Raw genomic sequence first — 22,679 nt, 5'->3', positions numbered from 1 at the left:
TGGGCTCCTCAGCATCCCTGCCTCCAAGTCTTTGTGTACACAGAGCGCTCCTCCCTCTCCATCTGCCAGCATCCCACTTAACCTTCAAAATTCCATTGCAGGGTCACTGTCGCCTTGAAACCATCCTCGTGACCCTTGGCAGAAGCACCCCTCCTCTTACCACACTTGGCTGGCACGGGGATGCACTGCTGTCCGCCCTGACCCGAGTTACTTATGCACGTGGCTCCCCATGCACCGCACCGTCCCCCCTCCCGGGGCTGCCTGGGCAAGGACTGAGTCTGATTCGTCACTCTAAAGGCTCCCGTTGATTAATCTCCCTCCGATCAAACTCTGCAGCAACTGCTCTCCACACTCCAGCGCCCAGCCCGGGGCCAGGCACTCAGGACTAGTGGATGTCCATTGTTGAATAGGAGTAAGTGGGGCAGGCCACAGGAGAGGGGGCTCTGGCTGGGTCCCCCAAATCATGATGTGAGATTCACAGTGTGAAGGGCATGGCCTGGGCACTCTCCCCTGGTCCCTTCACCCACCAGGAGTCCCCCTCTTCCCTCATCCCCTGGATGGCTGGTGAGAGTGTAGCGGAAGGTCGCTGGGCAGATGGGCTGTGGGCTGAGCTGGGAAAGGACGGCCTGCCCCAGGGAAGGATAACCACACATCTTAGAGCTGTCTGGGAATCGTCCACTTCAGCAGAATTCCAAGGACTGGGAAGGTGAATATGGGTGTGCAAGGGGAGCTGCCCACCCCACATGGCCCAGTCTCAGGCTGGTGCCAGGGCTGGGCTGACAGGCAGGAGGCCTGGGTTCTAGTTTTCGCTCTGCCGCCAGTTTACTGTGTGACCTTGGACAAGCCCCTGCCCCTCTCTGAGCGCCCATCTGTACAATGAAAGGATTGAGTCAGGGTGGAACTGACCAGCACGAATGCTAGAGGCTAAGATAGCCAGACCCCCACCCTAGACATGTCTCTGAGTTGGTGAGCAAGGGACCCTGGGAGGGGCCACGGCCCAGACCCATCCACCTGTCTCTGTCTTGGGCTGAAGGGGGCACAGTGGGCTCCCCAGCCATTCTCTCCCCTGTGAGCTGCACATCTTCTCTGCCTGGGTCCTCCTCCCCGTCCCCTCTGTCCCCAGAGCTGCCAGGCTGCCAGCTGGGAGCATCTGCAGCTGTGACCGAGCGTCCTGCGTCATGGTGAGTCAGAGCCCTCCCTCCAAGCCAGATCCAGCCACTCCATGACAGGAAGAAGAGAAAGGACACCTCTGCCGCCCCAACCCTGGGCCACGTAGCACAGGACCCCAGAGCCTGGCGGCAGGCAGGCCAGCCTTTCCTTCTCCACACAAGGGCTGGCACTGAGCAAGGCATTCGTCCCTTCAGAGCTAGCCTCCCCCAAACCAGACTTGGGGGGTGGGGGAGGCTCGTCTGATGGGGGCAGAGCACGGAGGGCTCTGAGCACCCATGTCTGAGTACAGCACTGGACTCTAGGACCGGCGTCTTATTCACACCAGCACATCCACTGAATGGAGTTTCTTCAGGATTCCCGTGGGGGTAGGGACACTTGGTGAAGCAATAGTGCATCACACCTGTGTCCACCATCACCGTTCATTATTTTTAGCTCTAAGAACCTACTATGTGTCAGTCACTTTGCACAATTATCTCATTGATTCTTATAGCAATCCCATGAGGTAAAATTTTTACCCCAGTTAACGAAGAAAATATCTGAGGCTCAGAGAAGTGAAGCAACTTGCCCAAGGTCACACAGCTTGTGTGAGTTGAAGCCACATTCACACCAGTTCTGCTGACACCCGTGGCCAGGGTCACTCCCCATCAGGACTTTACTCTGAAGAGGGCACCAGGCCTGGGGAAAGAGAAAAACGGCAGCACCCGCCCCACTGCTCACCCCGCCGCCACCCAGCAGTCCCACAGGACCCAGATCCTGCCCTGCTAGAGGCCTCCCGCTCCACCCGCACCCCTGCCTCAAACCTCGTTCATCCTTCAGAGTCCTGCTGGGCCATCACCAGGTTTTCGAAGAGAACCAGTGAACCTGGCTTCTTCCCTCGTAAAAGGGAGACAGTGACACCTGCCCTGCCTGGTGCACAGGTAGCTGTAAAGATGGAGTGAGACAGAAGGATGTGAAAGTGAGGGGAAGGTTTGCTGTGGAGCTGGGGGGTGGGGCGGGGCGTCTGTGTGTAAATATGAGTGTGTGTGGCTGTTAGCGTGTGGATGTGCACGTGCAAGTGCGTACACACATGTGCTGTACGTGAGAGAGTGTGAGTGATCAGGCGCAGGGCTGAGGCAGCCCAGGCCTCTCACCCGCCTGACCCCGTGGAGTGAAGTTTAACTCTCATCCGTCAGTGAGGACACTGGTACACCATCCCCACCCTCTGTATCCCCAGCCTGGGCCGCCGTCACCCCAGTGACAAGCTGATGGTCAAAAGTCGATGTCCCTCACAGCTAAGGGACCTCAGGCGAGGCACCCGACCTCCGTGAGCCTGTTTCTTCCCCTGCAAAATGGGTACAATGTAATTGCTGTTACTGCGCTCGGCCAGCTTGTGCCCCAAATGCCGGAATCTCCCCGCCCCCACAGCCCTCTTCCCTGACCTTCAGCCCCTGTCGCCTAGTGGCGCGGGAGGCGGGAGGGCCAGAAGTTCCCCCTCTGGCTCCCCTTCCCCTCCCCCCGCCCCGCCGCCAGGCTCCTGCTTACCCCGCCGCCACCCCCCGGCCGGGCTGCTGCAACAGGTCTGCAGGCGGCGGGCGCGCTGGGGGCGGAGCGGCCTCGCGGGCTCCGCGCTCGGGGCTCGGGGCTCCGGGCGAGCGCTCCCCGGGGCCGCCCCGCCCGCCGTGCTGCCCGCGTCTGGCAGGGGCGGGCGCGGCTCGCGAGGCGGCGGCGCGAGTCGAGCCGGGCGCTGCGGCGTTGGCGGGGACGACCCGGCGGGAGCGGCGGCTGAGGCGAGAGGAGCCCCGTCCCCTTCTCCGCTCGTCCGCGCTTCCGCTGCGCCAGCGCCGCGCGTGAGCCCCGAGCCCGAGGAGACATGAGCGCCCGGCGGCCCGGCGCACCCAAGGCGCAGCGGCCCGGCCCCGCGGCCCCGTGATGGGCTCCTGCGTGTCGCGAGGTGAGGGGGCCGCGGACCGTAAGGGAAGGAGATCGGGCGCCTGGGGCCCCGCGCCGGGGACGCGCGCACGTCCCCTCGGCCGCTCCAAAGAACCTCGGTGGGGGTAGGGGGGACGACCCGCCCTTCCCGGCCGGCCGCACCCCACCCCCGCCGAGCCCCAGGGGACACGGTGCCCCGAGGGGGACAGGGCGTTGTGTGTGGGGGTAGCAGCGCGGAGAGAGAGCGTGGGGAGGTCACCGCATCCCCAGCCCCGCTTAGACCCACACCGCACCAGGCGGCAGAAGCAGGGTCGCTTCCTTTCCAGCAGCCAGCCACACACCCCCTGCCGTGTGCCTCGGAAGGGACGGAGGCTTCTACTTGCTCCTGGCTTCTCTGGGGTCACTGCGGGGCACCAGGAGAGCAAGCAGACCCTCCTTCCCACATCCCCCAAGACACGGGCCTTAGTAGTTCAGTGTCCCCACTCTGTCCCCTTACCCCATGCCCCTGTCTTCAGAGTCCCTGAACCCCATTGGCAGCAAGGGGTTAATGGAGATGAACAGGTTATAAAGGAGGTTCCCCTTCCCCCACCCTCATCCCTAACTCCTCAGCCCCACCCCCATCCTCGGTCAGGGGACAGGAAGGGACAGAGACAGCTGATGTTCCCAGTAACCCCTGGGCCTTTGACTGGGCACTATCCCGCTCTCCTTCCGTGCCTGAGCTCCATGGCTCTCCCCAAGGTGGTCCCCAGGGAGCCTGAGAGAGCTGCCCTGGGTGGGGGGAGGTTTGGGGGTGGCAGGGACTTATACACAGAGCAGGGGGGATGGGCAGATGGGTCTTTGGAACCCTCCCCACCATCAGTTTTCCGACAGGCTGTTGAGCAGCATCGTAGAAGAGGCTGGCTGGGTCATTCTCCCACCCTGGTAACTTCACCCCACAGTGGGACCAGTTGCGGGGGGTGAGGTGAGGGGGTGACTGAGGCCTTGGCTCCAGCTCTGCAGGCTGAAGCCAAATCCACTGACTCCAACCATGACCTTGGGGGGCTGCCACCTCACCCATCACCCCCAGTAGCCTACTCAGGTGTGGAGAGATGACCAGGCCTTGGGGAGGGGCTGGGCAGGTTCTGGAGGGGACCTTGTCCTGGGAGATGTTGGGGAAGGAGCACAACCCCTCCCCCCATCCTCTGGCCTCTATGGGGCTCTGCCCACAAGTCCCTGTGGGACATTCAGGTAAGTGGCTTAGGATGTCTCAGGAGGGTGTCAGGGCTGGGATCATGGGTGGGGCTTAGGCTGTGTGAGGTTCATTCACTTATTTATTCATTAAGCTGATGTTAGCATGACACCTATTGTGCGCCAGGCACTGTGTACATGCTGGGCACCCAGAGGCGGTGAGCCCAGCACAGCATGTGCTCTGAGGCCTACAGCCTGGCCAGAGGGGAAGGTAGTATTAAGAGTGAAGAGTATTTCGTGTTCTTCAGAACCCACAGGCTCTCAGTGTGTCTCCAGAAACCTCGAAGGCTCTGGGCAGGATCCAGGTGTTGGGGATCTGGTGTTTCCTTGTTGACTGTGTCCCTCCACCATCACTTGGCCATCCAGTGCCAGGTGCTGGAGGCCCAGCCCCAGGTGGACTTGCCTGTGACCTGCAGACCAAGGTCAGGCTGCCAGGTGGTGCCAGGATTGGGGCTGGAACCCAGGTCCTCTGGCTGCTACCCCATACCTGGTGCTGGAACCCTCTGCCCTGCCTGTCTGAGGTCACACTGGCCTGAGATGGGCCTTCTCCACCCTTCCTTCAGTGGCTTGGGCTCCTCGTTGTGTATTCTGACCTTGTCCCCGTCCTGAGGGGTCGGCCTACTTCCAGTCTCAACACGCACACAGACGAGTTGGATGCTCGTAAAGAAGGTGTGAGACCACTTCAGCAGAGGACAGCCATCGTCCCAGTACTCTGGGTTCTGGGTGACCAAACCACTAAGTGGAGGCCACCCACCCCTCTAGTGATCACTAATGCTCCCAGAGTGCTTACAGCTTACCAAGTACCGGTGGGAACATTCAAGGTGCAACTAGCTAACTTGGGGTCTTATACTATCACAGTTCCCATTTTTACAAGCAGGGAAACTGAGCAGAGCCCGAGGCTGCATAGCTAAGAAAAAGCAGGGCTTCCCTGGTGGTCCAGTGGTTAAGAATCCGCCTTCCAATGCAGGGGACACGGGTTCGATCCCTGGTCAGGGAAGTAAGATCCCACATGCTGCGGGGCAACTAAGCCCTCGCGCCACAACTAGAGAGAAGCCCGCGTGCCACAGTGAAAGATCCCGCATGCTGCAACTAAGTGCGGCGACTAAGACCCGATGCAGCCAAAAATAAATAAATAAATATTTTGAAAGAACAAAGGAAGGGAGAGAGAAAGGGAGAAGGAAAGAAAGAAAGAGCAGAAGCAGGACTTGAACCCAGTCACGCTGACTCTGGAGCCTGGGCCCTTGTCCTCTGCACCACACAGCCAGCCCTCGGACCCAGGGCCGGGCCGTCCTACTCCTCTCCAGCTGCCAGCTGGAGCCCCCACAAGCCTCTGAGTCTCCACACCTGCACCAGTTGCTAACAACAGCCCTGTTACTTGAAGCACTTCCCTGTGTCAAGGGCTCAACCTGCAGCCAGGCCAGGAATTGCTGACCTCCTGCTGACGCCCATACCAAGTCCAGAGCCCACGTGCAACTGGGGCCACCCCAGCCAAACCCCAGGTGCAAGCCACACCTGGGAGAGCCACCCCATCCCAGCACTGGGCAGCAGTTAGCTTCTGCAAGCCAGGCCTGGGAGGCTAAGAGTGCAGACTCTGGGACTTCCCTGGTGGCACAGTGGTTAAGAATCCACCTGCCAATGCAGGGGACACTGGTTGAGCCCTGGTCCAGGAAGATCCCACATGTGACGGAGAAACTAAGCCCATGCACCACAACTACTGAATCCTGCACGCCTAGAGCCCATGCACCACAACGAAGAGTAGCCCCCACTCGACGCAACTAGAGAAAGCCCGCATGCAGCAACAAAGACCCAACGCAGCCAAAAGTAAATTAATTATTTTAAAAAAAGAGTGCGGACTCTGGAGCCGGCTAGCCTGGGTTTGCATCCCTGCTCCGCCATCCACTAGCTTTGTGACCTCAGCAAGTTACTTAACCTTGTATATGTATCTCAGTGTTCTCGTCCGTAAAATGGGAATAATACTGGTATTGACATCTTAGAGTTACTGGGAGGGGATTAAATGACTTAATTCACGTAAAGCACTCAGATCAGTACCTGGCATGTAGTAAACACTGTGTTAGCTGTCACTTTAATTTTTATTATTACCGTTCTGTGTAGACAGCTAATCCAGACCCTCTCTTGGCTGGGAAAGGGCAAGCTACAGAGGCTTCCAGCACCGTCCTGCCTCATGGGAAAAGAAACAAGCATTTGAGGTGCTGAGACCATGGGGGAAAGTGATTGGGACCAGATTAAGGCAACAAACGCTGTTTCTGGAGGCTACTTTGTGTTCATTGTCTATTTTGAAGCCACCATTTGTTGGGTGCTTGTCCTGCGCTGCCTGAGGCATCACTCCCCTGACCTCGTTAGTCCTCATTCAGCCCTGGAGGGGGGTGTAGGGCTCAGAGATGGGAAGGGTCTTACCTGAGGTCACACAGCCAGAACACAGAGAGGCAGGATTTGAATCCAGGACTGTGTGGTCCCGGAGCCTGAGCACGGAACACCTGCTCTTTGCTTTCTCTTGTCTCCACATGGAGGGAGGTACCGAGCGTGTGGCCAACGCTCAAGAAATTCAGCCTCTGGAATAACTCCGGTGTTAGCATTCGGTTTGGGCTTTGCTACCACCGATGGCGACGATCTGTACAGAGCAATCTCTGTCTACCCCCCAGCTCTGGGTCTCTCAGTGCCCATCCCATGCCCCTGGCTCCGGAGCCTCTCTGCCTGTCCCTTTCCGCCCCAGCCCACTCCTCCAGGCCAACCCATCAGCCTCTTGCCCCACCCCCACCCCCCCACCCCCCCCCCGCCCCCGCGCACCTCCCACCTGGGTCTAGTGCACCAGGCACTGGCACTGGCGGGTGGTGAGAGCAGAAACTGGAGACCGAGGAGTTCCTTCTGGAAGGCCAGGCATCTGATTATGTCTGGGAGGAGGCACAAGCTCTAAAGGAGCCGACCAGAACCACCCCCAGTACTCAGGCCCAGTGACTGTGACCCCTTCATTCCCAGCTCCCCAAGGCCCGTCTCACCTTGGCCCTAGCAGAGCCCGTGAGCAGAGTCCCCCTGGGCATGGTGGAGAGACTGAGGAAGGGGTAGATGGGGCCTTTTCCCCCCCTTTTAAAAAAAATTTTTATTCGAGTATAGTTGCTTTACACTGTTGTGTTAGTTTCTGCTGTACAGCAAAGTGAATCAGGTGTACGTATACATATATCCCCTCTGTTTTGGATTTCCTTCCCATTTAGGTCACCACAGAGCATTGAGTAGAGTTCCCTGTCTATACAGTATGTTCTCATTAGTTACCTATTTTATACATAGCATCAATAGTGTATATATGTCAATCCCAATCTCCCAATTCATCCCCCGCCCCCACCGGCCTTGCCGTTTAGAAGGTCACAGTCTGAGGAGGGAGACACAACCTTGCCCTTGGAGTTGTCTAGTGGGGGAGGCAGGAGACACAGGTGGAAAAACAGCCTGAGGACCCTCTCAGGAGATCAGCGCTGGTCAATGGTTGGAGCACAAGCTTTGGCGTTTCAGACTGGCCTAGGTTTGAACCTCATTTCTGCCACTTACTAGTAGGTGACCTTACAGAGGTGATTTAACCTCTCTGAGCCTCAGTTTCCCCATATGTAAAATGGGCATAACGGTACCTACTTTACTGGGTTGTTATTAAGATTGAATCAGAGATAATGGATCGAAAGGCCTAGGATAGTACCTGACACATAGTAGGTGTTCAATAAACAGTGCAAGCAAATCACTGCATGCCAGACTTTGCCCACTAGGGCTGCTGGTAAGGTAATAGCCTAATACACCTGAAGACAATCTAGGCAGGCTGCCTGGAGGAGGTGAGGGTAGATCAGGGTGTTCAAAGAAGTTGGGCCACAGGATGGCAGAGGGAGTAAAAAGGAGCTAGGATGTGTGGAAAGTCCTGAAGAGAACATGGAAAGGGACCCCTCTGGGCAGCTCAACTCACTTATGGAGCTTCTGCCGTGGACGTGGACCTGGTGACCTGTAAATCAGTGTCCTGGGGGGCGGGGGGCACTTTGTCTCCTAAAGGCCAGGCCACTGCCAAGTTCAGAGGGACGGACTGCAGCCATGGCAGTGACTCACAAGGACTCACCCTTGGTGGCCTCCCTCTGCAGAGTCCCCCAGGGCAAGCTCCAGCCCTGGGGAAGGACCAGAGGAGTGGTGCCTGAGATCTGTCCCAGGTCCAGAAAGATGATGTGAGGTCTGGGAGGAGAGGGGGGACAGAGCCGCTGTCGTTTATGGAGGGCTTCATCCTCACGGCCACCCGCCAGTATTCTCATTTCACAGATGAGAACCCTGAGGCCCCCAGGGGCCGCATCACAGGCCCACAGCCCTGAAGCTGACAGTGAAAAGCCGGGATTTAAACCCAGGCAGGGACTGTGCAAGGAAGGCCTTGCCCGCTGTGCTGCCTTCGGTGCAAGGCAGGAACCTGGCATGTCACAGCTGCGCGGCACACACCTAGGGCGCGGATGGCTGGAGGACCGCATCTTGCACTTGGCCGCAGGGGTCCCAAGAAGCTTAGTGGGGAGGCCTGTGACTGTCCAGGGAGGGTCATCACGAGGGGCTTCGGCTCTGCTCAGTTTACTGTGTGCTTTCAAGAGGAGGTCTACCCTCTCTGGGCTGCTGAGAAGGAGCAAGGTGAAGCCTGGAACCACTATGTCCTCCTGGGGTGTGGAGCCCTGGGAGACACTTTGGGGGAGGTGGCAGCCACGATGACAAGTGGGCTGGGACATAGGCACCAAGGAACAGCTCAAGGGGCTGGACGACTGGGAGGGAGGTGAGAAGAATCTGGGTGGTAATGTTGCAGACGCACCCAAGGAACGAGCAGAGAAAACCAGTGTGGGAGTGTTTGCAGCCAGGGGGGTTTAGGTGAAACAACAGGAGGGTCTGCTCGGGTGGCTGGACTCTAGCAGGTTGAGGAGCTGGCATGGGAAGGCAGGAAGCATCCTTGGTTCGCAGAGAAGCTCCGGTTGAAGGCAGAGGGATGGAGGGGACATCTAGATGACACCCCTCTCTTTGAAGGATCAGGGTGGCCCCGTCCAGGCTGCCATGGCAACCAGAGGCCCATCACTTCTGTGGCCAGGGCAGGTGGGGGAGGGGGGCAGTCTGAGAAGGAGCCTCAGACCTTGAGTTCGGGGGAGTAGGGTGTGGACTGGGAAAGGGGGGGGGTATCCCCACAGCTCCCTTGGGAGAGGAAGGTGCCCACAGGAGCAGAGGCTAGGGGTCTCCTCAGGCTATCCCCCAGCCCCCACCCCACATGAAAGCCGTGTTTTTCCAGTTGCCGGTGGTGACGTGGCTGCCGGTCCCAGCTGGGCGAAAAGCAGCCTGTGATTTCACCCTGGGCTGGTTCATTACCTGACGTCTCCGTAGCAACCAGCCTGTGACATCACGGGGCCAAAGTCCTCGGGGGAGAAGGCAGCTTTGGCAGAGGCGCCTGCACCCCAGCTGAGGTGCGGGGCAGGAAAGCTGGGGAGGGGGCTGGGAGCCAGGAGCCCACGTCCGCCACCACGTCGACAGATAACTTTGTTCAAGTCACGTCCCTCCAGGCCTTGGACATCACCTGCCAGCTCCCCTTGCTCCCCGGCCTGTGGTTGCAGAGTTTTAAAACAGCTTCGGGCGATGGGCGGGGGCCTGGAGATATTCCCTCACCCTTCAGAGTTCCCAGGGGTCGTCTGTAGCCAGCATCACCCTGTCTCCACCTTGGAGGCCCCAGCTTGTGCATGCTGGCACCTTAAGAGTGCGACTTTCCAACTTTTTTGACTGGACCCATAAGAATACATTATTTTGCATTGTAATCCAGTACACACACAGGTGCACACATGTGTGTCTGTACAATTTAAACAGAGGCTTCGTGAAATAAGACTTAGCCTGTCTCTGCAGTGGGTTCTGATAGTTTCTATTCTACTCAATTCTACTTCATTCTTTTAAAATATGACCTAGTAAACTGCTTGCTTGACCCACTAAAGGATGCGCCCCTGGTTTGAACGCCACCTTTGAGGGACCTGGAACGTTGCCTTTGTACACATGGAAACTCTGATGCCCGGAGGGGGACAGGACTCTGTCAGGGTCCCACAGCCAGGACTGGGCATAAAGAGCAAGATGTATTGGACACTACGGGGTGCACGGCTTAGCCCCCATGATCCCACGCTGCCCTCGCTGCTCTTAGCACCCGGGTCACTGAGCTGTGGATTCAGCGGGTGGGGGCTTAAACTGGCTCCACTTTCCTTTTCTCTGGTCCCCTCTCCAGACAGTCTCACTTGAACCTCCCTGACCTGCCTGCCCGTAACAGCCTTCGGGCAGATTCCAGAACTCTCTAGCCTCTTCTGGACAGTAAGTCCAGTCCACCCAGTTAGGATGACAACTTTCATCTCGCATCCCTTCTGACCCTCTCCTTCTCCCCGTCGGCCATGGCTGGCTGCTCTTTACTCTGCAGGCCTCCCTCTCTGGGTCCCTTTCTTCTCTGACATGGTGGGGTCTGGCATGAGGAACTTGAGAAAAAATGGCCTAGACATTTGTATTTATCTGGAGTTCTAGTGGTCTCCCTTGGCTACCACTGGCTCAGCGATGAAGCCTCTGTGTTATAGGCAAGCAAATATTCATTCCTTCATTCTTACAACAAATGTTTAATGAGCACCTACTATGTGCCAGGCCCTAGGCAGGTGCTGGGACTAATGTTGCAAATAACACCAGGTCCCAGTCCTCACAGAGCTCATGTTCCAGTGAGAAACCATGAACAAGGAAACAGACACACACATTGTGGAGTGATGGGTGTAAAACAGGGTGAGGGGATAGAAAGAGTCGGGTGTCATATTAAATAAGATGGTTGGGGGAGGCCTCGCTGAGGTTGTAACATTTGAGCAGAGACATGAACGGAGGGAGGGAGTGAACCTGTAGGTGGCAGGAGCGTCCCAGATGGAGGAAAGGAACAAACGGGCAGTGCAAAGGCCCTGAGGCAGGAGTGTGTTGGAGGGAGAGGAGGAGAGGAGGGACATGAGGTGGGAGGGGGGCCAGGGTCTCTCGGGTTAGCACGTGTGAATTCTCTGGGGAGCCATGGTGGCGGCGGGAGGGGCTCCCCACTATAGAGCCCATGTCGTGGGAGATCTGACCTGATTTGACCTCTTGCATTCCCTGCTGAATTCCCTTTTCCCCCTAAAGTGATCCACCCTGCAGCCTCTTGGGGCTGGGGTCCTCTTGCCTTCAGGCAGCCCTCTTAGGGGACTGCTCAAGAATGGAGCAAAAATGGAGCCTTGGGCGGAGCAAGGCTCAAACCTGGCCCCTTCCTCAGTGTCTACTTGACCCTTGACAACACAATATTCCCCTTTGCAGGCTTCCCAGATTTCTGCAGGTGAGTCTCTGGGAGCCCCCGTGGGGAGAAATAGGTAGTCAGAGTCAGAAGGGGGTTGATGGCTGGGGTAGCAGAGCCGGTTTCAGCCACTTTGAAGAGAGCGTCTGCTACCCCCATCCCGCCTCCACCCCCTGACAGCGACTTTCTTCAAAAGCGGGGCCCTCAAAGCGTCTTGGTTCTCAGTTTGGATCCTGGTAGACAATTCCTGAGGAACAGGAGCAGTCCCCCTCAGCTGCCCATTTTACAGATGTGGAAATAGAGGCTTGGAGAGGCAAAGTCACTTGTTCAAGGTCCCACGGTAATAAAGGGCAGACCCAGGATTTGAACCGGGCGATCTGGCACCAAAGCCTCACCCAGCTGTCTTAGGAGCAGTTCCTCAGGAGCAGACCCTGAAACGGGGATGGGGGTACAGCTGGAATGTGAAGGAAATCTTACAGAGGAAACCGGTACAGGAGTGGAGAGAGTGAGGCAGAGGAGATGCAGCCAGGAAAGGGTGTCTGTCGTCCTGCGGGGGGTGGTTTCCGCCTAATCCCACAGGGAACTCTGGGATGTAAGTGAAGCTCAGTGTTTTCCCACCCAAAACAGAGGAGCTGGGGTCCTGCCCCTCCAGTCATGGGCTAAGGGCTGCTCCGGTGGGAGCAGCATCACTTCTCAGTTTCAGCCTAGTTGCCCGCGGGCAGCCCGCCTAGAAAGAGCCTCAGGTGCTGCCTGTTGGAAGCAAAGTACGTGGGGAGGGGACTGTGGGTGCACAAAAACGGGAGAAACAGATCCACCGGGATCTGGGGGATTGGGTGCAGCAGCCACACCATCCCCTGCCACCCAGTTCTTCCCTCCCTGTTGCCCCGAGTCTCCAGTTCAGCCCACTCTCCTCCATCCACCAGTGGCGCCCCCAGCCCCGTCTCTGGGGTTGCCTGACGTCTCTCATCTCCAGCCTCAGACCCTCCCTGGCCTCAGCTTCCTCTAGGAAGCCCTGTCGGCTTCCATTCCGTCAGCTCCTCCGCCTCTGCCCGCGCTGGCCCAAGCCAGAAAGGGGTGGTGGGAGCCAGTGCCCAGGGCTGGATAGGCTGCAGGCTGGGACCAGTGTCCTGCAGAGGGCCCCCCTCCCTGTGGCAGCCCAGACGCTGCTGCTCCTGGCAGACTCCTTCCAGACCCCATGGCTTCGTGCAAGCCCCGCCCACCCGCGCCGTCCCCACCGTCTTCCCGCACCACCATCCCCAGCTCTCCTGGACCGCCTACCTCCTGGCCAGCTCCCTGCCATCAGCTCTCCTGCGCAGCCCCCAATCCCCACCCCGAACTCATCAAAACTCTTTTTGTGCTTTGGAAGAGAGTGAAGCTCGGCGTCAGACCCACAGGACTCAGGTCCTGACTGCCGGCGACTGACTGTGTGCCTGGGGCTAGTGGCTTCCCCATCTGTGCCTCAGTTTCCTCACCTGTGCCTCAGTTTCCTCACCTGCCAAGTTGAGCCACAGATTCCTTCCTCTCTAGGTCAAGGTGAGGACTCTGCCATCACACTGAGAAAGGAGAATGTAGAAAGCAGAGCGGTCCCCTGGTACTGCTGTTCCCCTGGCTCAGCCTTGTGTTTGAATGAGGGGCTCTGCGGGGGAGGTGTTCCTGCATCAAACTGTGAGCTCCCCGAGGGCAGGGATGGAGTTAATCCTACCTCGTCTCCAGGTGCTTGCACAGTGTAGACATCCAGTAGATGGGTGCTCAGCGGGTGAAGGAATGAATGGCTGCATGGATGGATGGATGAACGAATGAATGAACGATCGTCCCCCAGATCTTGACATAACTGGGCTTTTCCTGATACTCAGGCCTCAGCTCTGAGAAGCCCTCTCCAGCCTCTCCTACTTACGCTGTCATTTTTTTCTTCATAGCTATTATTGTTTCCTAATAGGTCTTACTCATTTGTGAGTTTTCGGTTAATAGTCTCTCTCCCTCACTAGAACGTCAGCTCCATGAGGGCAGAAACCATCTCTGTCTTCTTCACCATTGTGTCCCCAGTACTCAGAACAGCGCGAGGCGCATAGTAGGTGCTCAGCTAATACTTTTCAGTGAATGGAAGAGTAACTAAATGCATTAATCAAATGAATGATAATGGTGTTCTCTGTCATCCTGGGGGGGGGGTGGAGGAGTCCTCTTCAATTTGGCCCAAGGATTCAGTCCAGCAATTCCAGCTGCTCAGGTCAAGGTGTTCATTCCCTCAGCAACGACTGTGAACCTACAGTGTGGTAGGCCCTAGGGATGCATCAGGGGCAGGCTGATCCCTGCCCTGCCCCCACCACACACATAAATAATTTTACCAGCCATCCTGTGCTAAATGCTGTAATAAAGGTGGAAATCATCCCCACAGATGTTTACAGAGCACCTACTAAGTGCAGGCGGGGTTCTACGCTTGGGACGCAGAGCGCTGAGCAGGGCTGCCATGGTCTCCGTGCGCAAGGTGCTCACGTTCGTTGTGGGGAGAGCGGTTGGACTCTTAAATAAACAGAAATATCAGAGGGTGATGACTGGTGGCCGGCATGGGGACAGGGAGGGCCACATTGAACAGCGTGGCCAGGGAAGGGCTCTCTTAAGCTGAGTCCTGGATGATGAGGTTCAGGAAGATCTGGGGAGAGAGTGTTCCAGGCACAGGGGAGGGGACAGCAAGGCCAAAGAACAAGCTTGGCCATTTGAGGAGCAGCAAAGAGGCAGCCAGAGTGGCCGATACAGTGAGCGAGGGGGCGGGCAGAGGACTGAGGTCAGGAGTGGGCGAGCTGAGGTGTACGGCGAGGGGCTGGCTCTTCTCCTCAAGTGCGACGCAAGGAAGCCAGGACAGGTGAAGACAGTCTCCTAAAGTGCGATGCAAGGAAGCCAGGACAGGTGAAGACAGTCTGACCTGGAATGCGATGTCCCTGTGCTGCTGGGTAGAGAGTGGATGGCAGGGCCAGGAGGGGAAGCAGGTGACTGTTGGTGAGAGAAGGTGATGGGTCCCACCAGGGGAACAGCGGTGGGTATGGAGAAGGATAAATCTGGAATGGAGCTCTGAGAGAGAGCCAGTGGGACTTGCTGGTTGATTGGATGGGGTTGGTGGGGAGAGGTGGGGAAAGCAGGACACCCAGAAAGCTCCTGGATTTTTTTGTTGGTACAGCTGGGCGGACCATTGCATCATTTTCTAAAATTGGGGAAGTAAAGGAAGATGGACTCAGGTTTGCAAGTTCGTTTTGCCCGGGGTTTGCTTGAGATGCCTGTTGGGCATCTACGTAGGGAGCTGGAAACTCATTCAAGAGCTCAAGCAAAGAGTCGGAGCTGGAGGTGTAAATGTGGGTGTCAGCTACGTATGGGTGAGATCTCTTGGGAGAGAGAAAAGGGAGGCAAGGGGCCCGGGATGGAGCGGTGGGGCGGGCTCAGGGGATGAGCAGTGAGGGAGGATGAAGAAGAGTGCCATGGAGGTGGGAGGGAAGCCGGGAGAAGGGTGTGGCTGGAAAGGGAAGGAGGGATGGGCGACACCCTTGTGCCTCCTGGGTGGCCACCGAAGATGAGGCCGCTGAACTTGCCCCCCCCCCCACCCCGGTGCAGGATTCTGGCCACTTGCCAAGGGCTGTCTCATGAAAGGCTGGTTGGGACAGGTGGAGGAGAAAATGGGAAAAGATGGGAAGTAGAGGTCGGACACAAGTCTGGCCACGAAGGGGACAGAGGAGTGAGCACGGAGTAGAGGGAAGCAGGGGCTGGGAGTAGGTCTTTAAAGGGGGGAAGAGGCGGGGCTGGGGGCTGGCCCAGAGGTGAGGGGACTCCATGAGGCAGAAGAGAGGAGAGGGGATGCTGGCAAGAGTCCCTGGGCCGAGAGGCATTGCAGCCCGTGCCACGCTGATGGGCTGACTTGGTGGGGAGGGAACACAGGCAACGCGAGAAAGTGCAGAAGCCCGCCCTGGACGGAGGGCAGAGACGGAGCCCAGACCCCGGGTGGGGGGGGAGGGACTGGTCTTGGACCGAAGGGGGACAGTTATTCCTTTGTCACAAGAGGGAAAGCAGACTATGTGGCATGGGGGCAGGGCAATGATTTGAGGTGGAGAGAGTGGGGTGATGCCTTCTGACGGCTCCAGGGTTGCATTGAGGGCTGGAGAGAAGCCAGCAGCAAGGTCCGGGGAGCAGCAGGGGTGTCAGTGTCAGGAGTTCAAGAAGGAAAGAGGATGAGGTAGTCAACCTCGCAGGACGCAAACGAGCAGGAATCAGAGAAACCTAGAAGGATCCTTGGGTAGCGGGCTGTGTGAGGCCGGCAGGCGCCGGTTTAACATGACGCCCGTGACTTTCCCCAGCGACGTGCAGCTCGAAGGGTCCAGGCACGAAGCAGGCAGAGGGTTAGACTAAACAGGGTTAAGAGAGTCAAGGGTGTCTGCAAAGGAGAGCTTGTAGGATGTGCCAGTAAGTCTTAGCTGGGCCAGGAGGGAAGTGAGGACATGAGGAGTTAGTGGAAGGTAGAATAAGTGGATTGGAGGTCTCCGTGAGGTCAAAAAATTGCTGGAGTGTGGGTACTAGAATTAGTGCAAATGGAGTAACAAGCAGGTGAGCAAGTAACCCCCACTGAGGGAATCTGGCTGGACTCCTCACCTGCTGTGAGCTTGAGTCTGTTTTCTATGAAATGATGTAATAATATAGTAACGCCCATCTCTCAGGACTGGCTTGAACAAGCTTCGTGAGCAAGAGAGCTCTGGGCTTTTCTAAGTTCCTTGTCATTTTTTTTTTTCCAGATTTGCTCACAAGTACCCGCAAGGACTACCCCATGCCCCAGGGCACGGCCCCCCTGAGCCCAGACTTGCCCTCCAGCCGCCCACCCATCGTGGCTCCAGACCATGTCATTGGCAAGGTAACTGGTCACGCTTCGTCCCCACCTTCACCCCCACATATGCCCTGGTTCCTGGCCTGTGCCCTACAGCTCCCCACAGGGAGCAGAAACCATTTCAGCCTCCTCTGTCCCTGCCGAACTTGGCCGCTACCCCTCAGGGTTGGTATTCAGCTGGATGAAGGTCTGAATTGGGCTGGGCATCAGGGACTGGACCAGACCTATTTAGAAAAGAGAGTCCCACGCTGAAGGGCTTCCCACCCAAATTAACTCAGCCTTGCAGATTAGATAGATGTTCTGTTACCAGCCCACGGACTCCTTAGCAGCCCGCACTCCACCTGGAGAGTAAAGGAATGGAATTCTCAGTCCAGGTAGATCAGGACGATCTTGCTAGGGCCTCAAATCCCGTGCATAATTTCCATCTTTGCCCCAGAGGTTGTGGCTTTAACCTACCAGTTGATATAATTACCCTTTTTTTTTTTTTTTTGAGCATATACCACATGCTAAGCGTTGTGCTAGTCACTTTGCCTACGTTATGTCATTTACGCTTCAGCACAACCTGTGAGATAAATGGCATTGTTACCATTTTACAGAGGACGAAGCTGATGTTCTGAGATGTTAAGTCACTAGTCCAAGGATACCCAGGTGGAAGTGGCAGAGTCAAAGGCCAGCCCAGGTCTGATCTATCCCCTAACCCACTGCGTCTCCTGGCAGAGCCATCATTGCACCCCCCCACCCCCCGCTCCTCTCTCTGCATGCCAGGGGATACCAGGGCATGACCCATGAATAGGCAGACCCCGACCTCAGGGGCGACCAGAAGGCTGACCCACACCACCAGCCAGGGCTCCAGGATTCGCGCCATCTGCTGGCACAGTGGGCCAGACCCTGCCTGTTCCTCTTTCTCCTCTTGTTTTAGGACAAACAGATGGATTTCTGTTGGGATCCTTGGCAGGTCAGTGCACTTGCCCATCCCCCAGTCTAGCCAGCCCCAGCTGACACCATTGCCCGTCCCTCTGCTGGGCCCAGCCTGGGCACACAGGGCTGCCAGCCCTGGGGGAGGGGAGCCTGATGGAAACAGGGCTGGGGATGGTCCTGTGGGGGGCTGGCAAGATGGCCAGAGGATGTGGGGAGGGTGCGTAATGGGGATGGGAGGGGTGGGGGGAAATCATCTTGCAGGTCTGCCCCACCCTGCTCACCACTACCCCCCCCCCCCGGCCCTGTTTCTCCAGAGGTGCTTCCAGACCACCAACGGCTACCTGTCCGACTCCAGATCCTGCTCCAGCAACTACAACGTGGCAGCCCTGGCCACCTCGTCCCTCGTGGGTAAGCTCCAGCTGCCCTCTCCTGTCCTGGAAGTTCGCACAGCAACCCCCAGGCACTGGCGGTGGAAAGGTCAAAGCTGAATTGCAGCTGGAAGGACTGCGGCCCTGCTGGATTCAGCATTTTCTAAATGCCAGGTTCCGTGCTGAGCTCTGCAGGACTTAGGGCTCCTGCCCACCCCCACCCCCACCCCGACCCCGCCATGGGTTAAATTGTTGGGTTCTCCACAAGTTCCGAGGGGATGGCCCCAATTTTCCAGGTGTCTGCCAGCGGTGGTCTCCCTGCTTCTCTGCAGCACATGAAACCTGCCCTCGTGCCAACTTGGGTCAGATTCCCTAGAAGCAGAGCCCAAGAGGGGAATTGTGCTAGTGATTTCCTGAGAGGTTATTCTCGGAGGAAGCCTGTAGGGAGCAAGGGCAGCAGGACAGGGCGGGGGAGGGAGCTCAGCAGAGGTGTAGCTGCGGAAGTCTTGTTTTTCTCAGCCTGATCCCAGGGGGAGCACAGGAGCGTGACTTGCACCATAGAATTCATGGCACTTTGTGGCGAGGTGGCTGGGTTTTGTTTTTATAAATGTATTTGTTTGTTTGTATGTTTGTTTTGGCTGTGTTGGGTCTTCACTGCTGTGCACGGACTTTCTCTAGTTGCATGAGTGGGGGCCACTCTTCTTTGTGGAGCGCGGGCTCTAGGCGCGCGGGCTTCAGTAGTCGTGGCACGCGGGCTCAGTAGTGGTGGCTCGCGGGCTCAGTAGTGGTGGCTCGTGGGCTTAGTTGCTCCACGGCATGTGGGATCTTCCGGGACCAGGGCTCGAACCCATGTCCCCTGCATTGGCAGGCGGATTCTTAACCACTGCGCCACCAGGGAAGTCCCAGGGTGGCTGGTTTCATATTACTCCTCCATCGGTCCATCACTGGCTGCCACCTTCCGAGCACCTCTGGGTGAGGCAGCTCCCATCAGCTAAGGGCAAGGCTCCCAAGAAGGGCACAGGTGTGAGCGGCAGGGGGTGGGCATGCCGGACCAGCACGGCATCTGCCCCGCGTTGACCACAGCACCGGCTCTTCTCAGCCAGCCAGCCTCTGCTCGCAGCTTTGCTCCTTGATCCTCAGGCTCCCATTTCTTTACATCCCTCACAGCTCCCCAGAGGGCCCTTGCTGCCCCCACACATTTGCCCCTGTCGTTCCCTCCACCTCACCTGCGCCTCGGGGGGCCACTGAACCACCGCCTCCAGAAACCTTCTCTGGTTGCCAGCACTCCCCAACCTGTGTGTGGGGGGGTCTTCCCCTTCTTTCCACCTCCACCTTTCCCATTTCCCCGGAGTTTTATGTCTCAGTTTCCTTCACGGATGCTTTTCTTTCTTAAATATTGCTGCTTTCACGTCATGGCTTCTGGGACCAGTGACTCCCAGATCTAAGTTCTCAGCCTGGGTTAAAGGAGATGCCGAATCATTCTTGACAACATTCTATCTATCATCTTCCACATGTGACTGGTCTACTCACAAGAACCCCTCCAGGCCCTCCTCCCCATCTGCCCAGCCCTGTCCTGTCTCTTGCTGGATCCCTTCAATGGCCCCTAATGTCCCCCTGTCTCCACCCTTGGCCCCTAATCCTCTTCTAAATGGCCCCTAATGTTCTTCCTAAACGACGGGTCTGGCTTGTCACTCTCTTGCTCATTACCCTGCTACGGCTCCCCATTGCTCTAAGCAGAACAGTGGCACCCTCGGTCTGGCTCGCTGAGCCCCCGGTCTGGCCCCTGTTGGGCTTCCCAGCCTCTCCTGCCTCCCTGCTCCTCGTGTTGCCCCATGTCTTGTCCCCAGTAGTCCTGGAACCATGCCAGACTCTTCTATGCCTTCATCCTCTTCTCATCTCTGGAATAGCCTCCAGTCTTGCTTCTGTTTATCCAATTCAAGCTGCCTTCCAAGCTGGACTCCAGTCTACCTCTTCCAGGAAACCTTCCCTGCCTGCTACAGGTCTCACCCTCAGCAGAGTGGGCAGTGTCCTAGGCCTAGGGGCTGCTCTCTCGGAACTTGTTAACTAATGGATACAGGGAGGGCTGGGTGGATCTTGAATGGATCCTTGAGTGAATCTCCTTGAGCAGAAGGGTCTAAGCTTGGTCACAGAGGGAATGAAGGGTGCGACAGGTCTGGAGAAGAAGCACCAGGTGGGCAGGAGCATTGATTGGAAGCAGGACACAGCGGGGGGCATGGGGCCTGCAGATGTGTGGGGAGCATCTACGTGAGAGGGCCTCAGGCTGTGGGAGGGCATGGGGCAGGCGGGCAGCGGGCACAAGGCATTGTCCTGGCGGGAGGAACTGGACAGGTACAGGCTCTGTGGGTGTGGGTTTTGCGGACGCAGGGCACTGGGAGAGGACGGGGCACTGAATGGATGTGCGGTACGGGCCATTGGATTGCCCTGAGGTACTGGAGGGCCTGAGGTATTGGGGGCGGAGCCCTGAGCTGGGCCTTGGGTCAGAGCCATCACTCAGCTGCCCTCAATTGCCCCAGGAGTGGTGCAGAGCATCAAGGACCACATCACAAAGCCCACGGCCATGGCACGTGGTCGCGTGGCCCACCTCATCGAGTGGAAGGGCTGGAGTGCCCAGCGCTCAGGCTGGGAGTTGTCCGCAGCCCAGGACGAGCATTACTGCTGCCTCCCAGATGAGCTGCGTGAGGCCCGCTTTGCCGCAGGTCAGAGGGCGGAGGGGGAGCTTGGGGACGGGGACTGGCCGGGGCTGTAGTCCTTAGGGGACCCAGGGCCACCACCTGGGCATCGTCTGGGCAGGCAAGAATAATGCCACGGGGTGGACGGGGCATTGGTGGGCACATGCGGACCAGCATGCCCGGGCATGGATGGGCAGCCCCAAGAGGCAGTGTCTGGTGCCAGCCTGACCTGGCACCGGATGCCCCCCACACCCTCTGTCCGTGCCCCTGCTGAGCCGGGTCCGTCCCCTACAGGGGTTGCCGAGCAGTTTGCCATCACGGAGGCCACACTGAGTGCCTGGTCCTCGCTGGACGACGAGGAGCTGCCCCCAGAGAACAGCCCCCAGGACGTCATCCAGCTACAGGGTACAGCCCGGCGGGCGCCAGGGCGGGCTGGGTGTGGCAGAGCTGGGGCTGCATGCCCGCTCTGCCCTGTGACCTCAGACAAGCCTCTCTGTCCCTCAGCCTTAGTTTTTCTTCATCTGAAAAATGGGGCTGGTGATCCTTGCCCTGCCCATTGCCCAAGGAGTGCCACAAGCATAAAGGAGAGAAAGATAGATGATAGACAGATAGATAACATGAATTAAGTGCTCACTGTGCTAAGTGCTTTACATGTGTTATTTCACTTTGTTCTTATGACAGCTCTAGGAAGTAGGTGCTGTTATCTCCATTTTACAAATGAGGGAAACGGAGGCATCAAGACACTCACCTCAGATCACACAGCTACAGGCATCAGAGCCAGGATCTGAGCCTTAACACCAAGCACAGTCAACCACCTTTCTAGGACCCCAGGTTACTACCGAGGGCTTCAGGGAGCCTGGGTCCTAGGTGGCACCTGCACCCACTATCTCATCTGCTCCTCCCTGCGACAGGGCAGGGAAGGGAGTGGAGGCCTGGGAAGAGCGCTGGTTGTCCCACTTCTCAGAGCGCAGAGGGATTTGAGGGCTCTGGCTCCAGAGCCTGCTCTTAACTATTCTGCTCACTGCCACTGCCACCACCACCCTGTCAACCCCCCCAGGGAGAAACTGGGGCTCAGAGAGGTTCAGTGACGTGACCAAGGTCACACAGCTTGGCAGTGACAAAGCCAGATTTGGAGGCAGGTCTTCTGCCCCTCTCCCTGCCTCACACTCCCGGAGAGGGTGCGGAGCTGGCTTTTCTGAACTCCTTTCCTCACCCCCACACCCCTGCTGCTTTTCCAGACCTGGAGAGCATCTACCTTCAAGACAGTCTTCTGAGTGTCCCCTCGCAGGATGACAGTCTTCTGGCCTTCTCCTCCCCCGATGGATGGCCCTCATCTGACGAGCCCCCCACCATAGCCTCTGGCCCGCAGCCCCCCAGCCCCGAACAGCAGCGCTGGCAGCGGCTACTGGGGGCCCCGGGGCCCGAGGGTGGGGCCCGCCTGCAGGGCTCCCTCCCGTCGGTGGACAGTGGCTCCCTCTCGGAGGAGGACGAGGTGTTCTATAACTGAGGCGGGGGCCGGAGCCTGCTCACGCCGTGACCTTGCCTGGTGGGCAGCCCAGGTGTATCAGGACACCAGGGTCTGGCTGGGCGTCTCTTGACCCCTCAGGGCAGGCACGGGGTGGGTGCGGCAGGGATGGGGGCCAGCATTCCTTGGGGACCATTCTGTGCCTCTGTGGACCTGCCCCCCGCAGTGGGAGCCGTAATCCCCTTCTCCCTCTTTACTTGGCTCAGGCGGGCACCTTCCCCTGCAGTTACTGCCATCAGCGAGCTCAAGGCCTCTCAGCAGACAGCAGGCAGGCCGCCCAGAGGGGCCAACAGCCAGGTTCCCAGGCAGACAACCGCGGAGGGGCCTGGGAGACCCGCCTCGACCCCAGGGCTCGGTTCCTCGCCCCTCCCCTCTGTGCTCCTGCCCCCCACCAGAGGCGGGGTAGCCTCTTGGGGTACCTAACATCTGTTCCTTAGTGCTCTTCACGCGGATTCTGTCTCTGGAGTGTCTGTCTGTCCGTCACTCTCTGGATCTGCTCCCTGGTGCCCTGCTCCCCCCTCCCATCTCCCTGAAGGTTTTCTGAAGACATTAAAGTGGTGGATTCACCCTGGAGGAACTTGGCCTGGTCTCTGCTGGGGATGGCATGTCCTCAGGCCCTGGTGGGGGGAGCTCTAGAAGGACTTTGGAGAGGGCCCCTACCCCCCAAATACACAGACAGCTGGTCAACCTGCTGCCAGCAGCCAGG

General features: G+C 58.0%; 1 protein-coding gene across 2 annotated transcripts; it reads left to right on the top strand.

The window, feature by feature from the left end:
• Positions 1–2,897: 2,897 nt before the first annotated feature.
• Positions 2,898–22,546, top strand: FAM131C (family with sequence similarity 131 member C). 2 transcript variants are annotated; one of them, XM_032642433.1, is made up of 8 exons: positions 3,086–3,100; positions 16,384–16,499; positions 17,069–17,151; positions 17,392–17,427; positions 17,705–17,798; positions 20,293–20,475; positions 20,743–20,853; positions 21,687–22,546. In XM_032642433.1, exons 4-8 carry the CDS (start codon positions 17,401–17,403, stop codon positions 21,953–21,955), a joined length of 684 nt encoding a protein of 227 aa, XP_032498324.1. In that variant the 5' UTR covers positions 3,086–3,100; positions 16,384–16,499; positions 17,069–17,151; positions 17,392–17,400; the 3' UTR covers positions 21,956–22,546. The 2 variants fall into 2 exon arrangements, with proteins under 2 accessions (XP_032498315.1, XP_032498324.1); XM_032642424.1 differs by lacking the exon at positions 17,069–17,151 and having other exon boundaries at positions 2,898–3,100.
• Positions 22,547–22,679: the final 133 nt, after the last annotated feature.

This window comes from Phocoena sinus, chromosome 1, assembly GCF_008692025.1.
Source record: "Phocoena sinus isolate mPhoSin1 chromosome 1, mPhoSin1.pri, whole genome shotgun sequence".
In the NCBI taxonomy this organism is placed as follows: domain Eukaryota; kingdom Metazoa; phylum Chordata; class Mammalia; order Artiodactyla; family Phocoenidae; genus Phocoena; species Phocoena sinus.
This window is presented reverse-complemented; position numbering and strand designations above follow the sequence as displayed.

What these genes read in the sequence shown, in the direction of transcription:
- FAM131C (XM_032642424.1), top strand. Translation starts at nt 3,079, where the DNA reads ATGGGCTCCTGCGTGTCGCGAG. An exon ending in TCTGTTGGGATCCTTGGCAG is followed by an intron (nt 17,428 to 17,704) that starts GTCAGTGCACTT and finishes CTGTTTCTCCAG; the next exon opens with AGGTGCTTCCAGACCACCAA. An exon ending in TGAGGCCCGCTTTGCCGCAG is followed by an intron (nt 20,476 to 20,742) that starts GTCAGAGGGCGG and finishes CGTCCCCTACAG; the next exon opens with GGGTTGCCGAGCAGTTTGCC.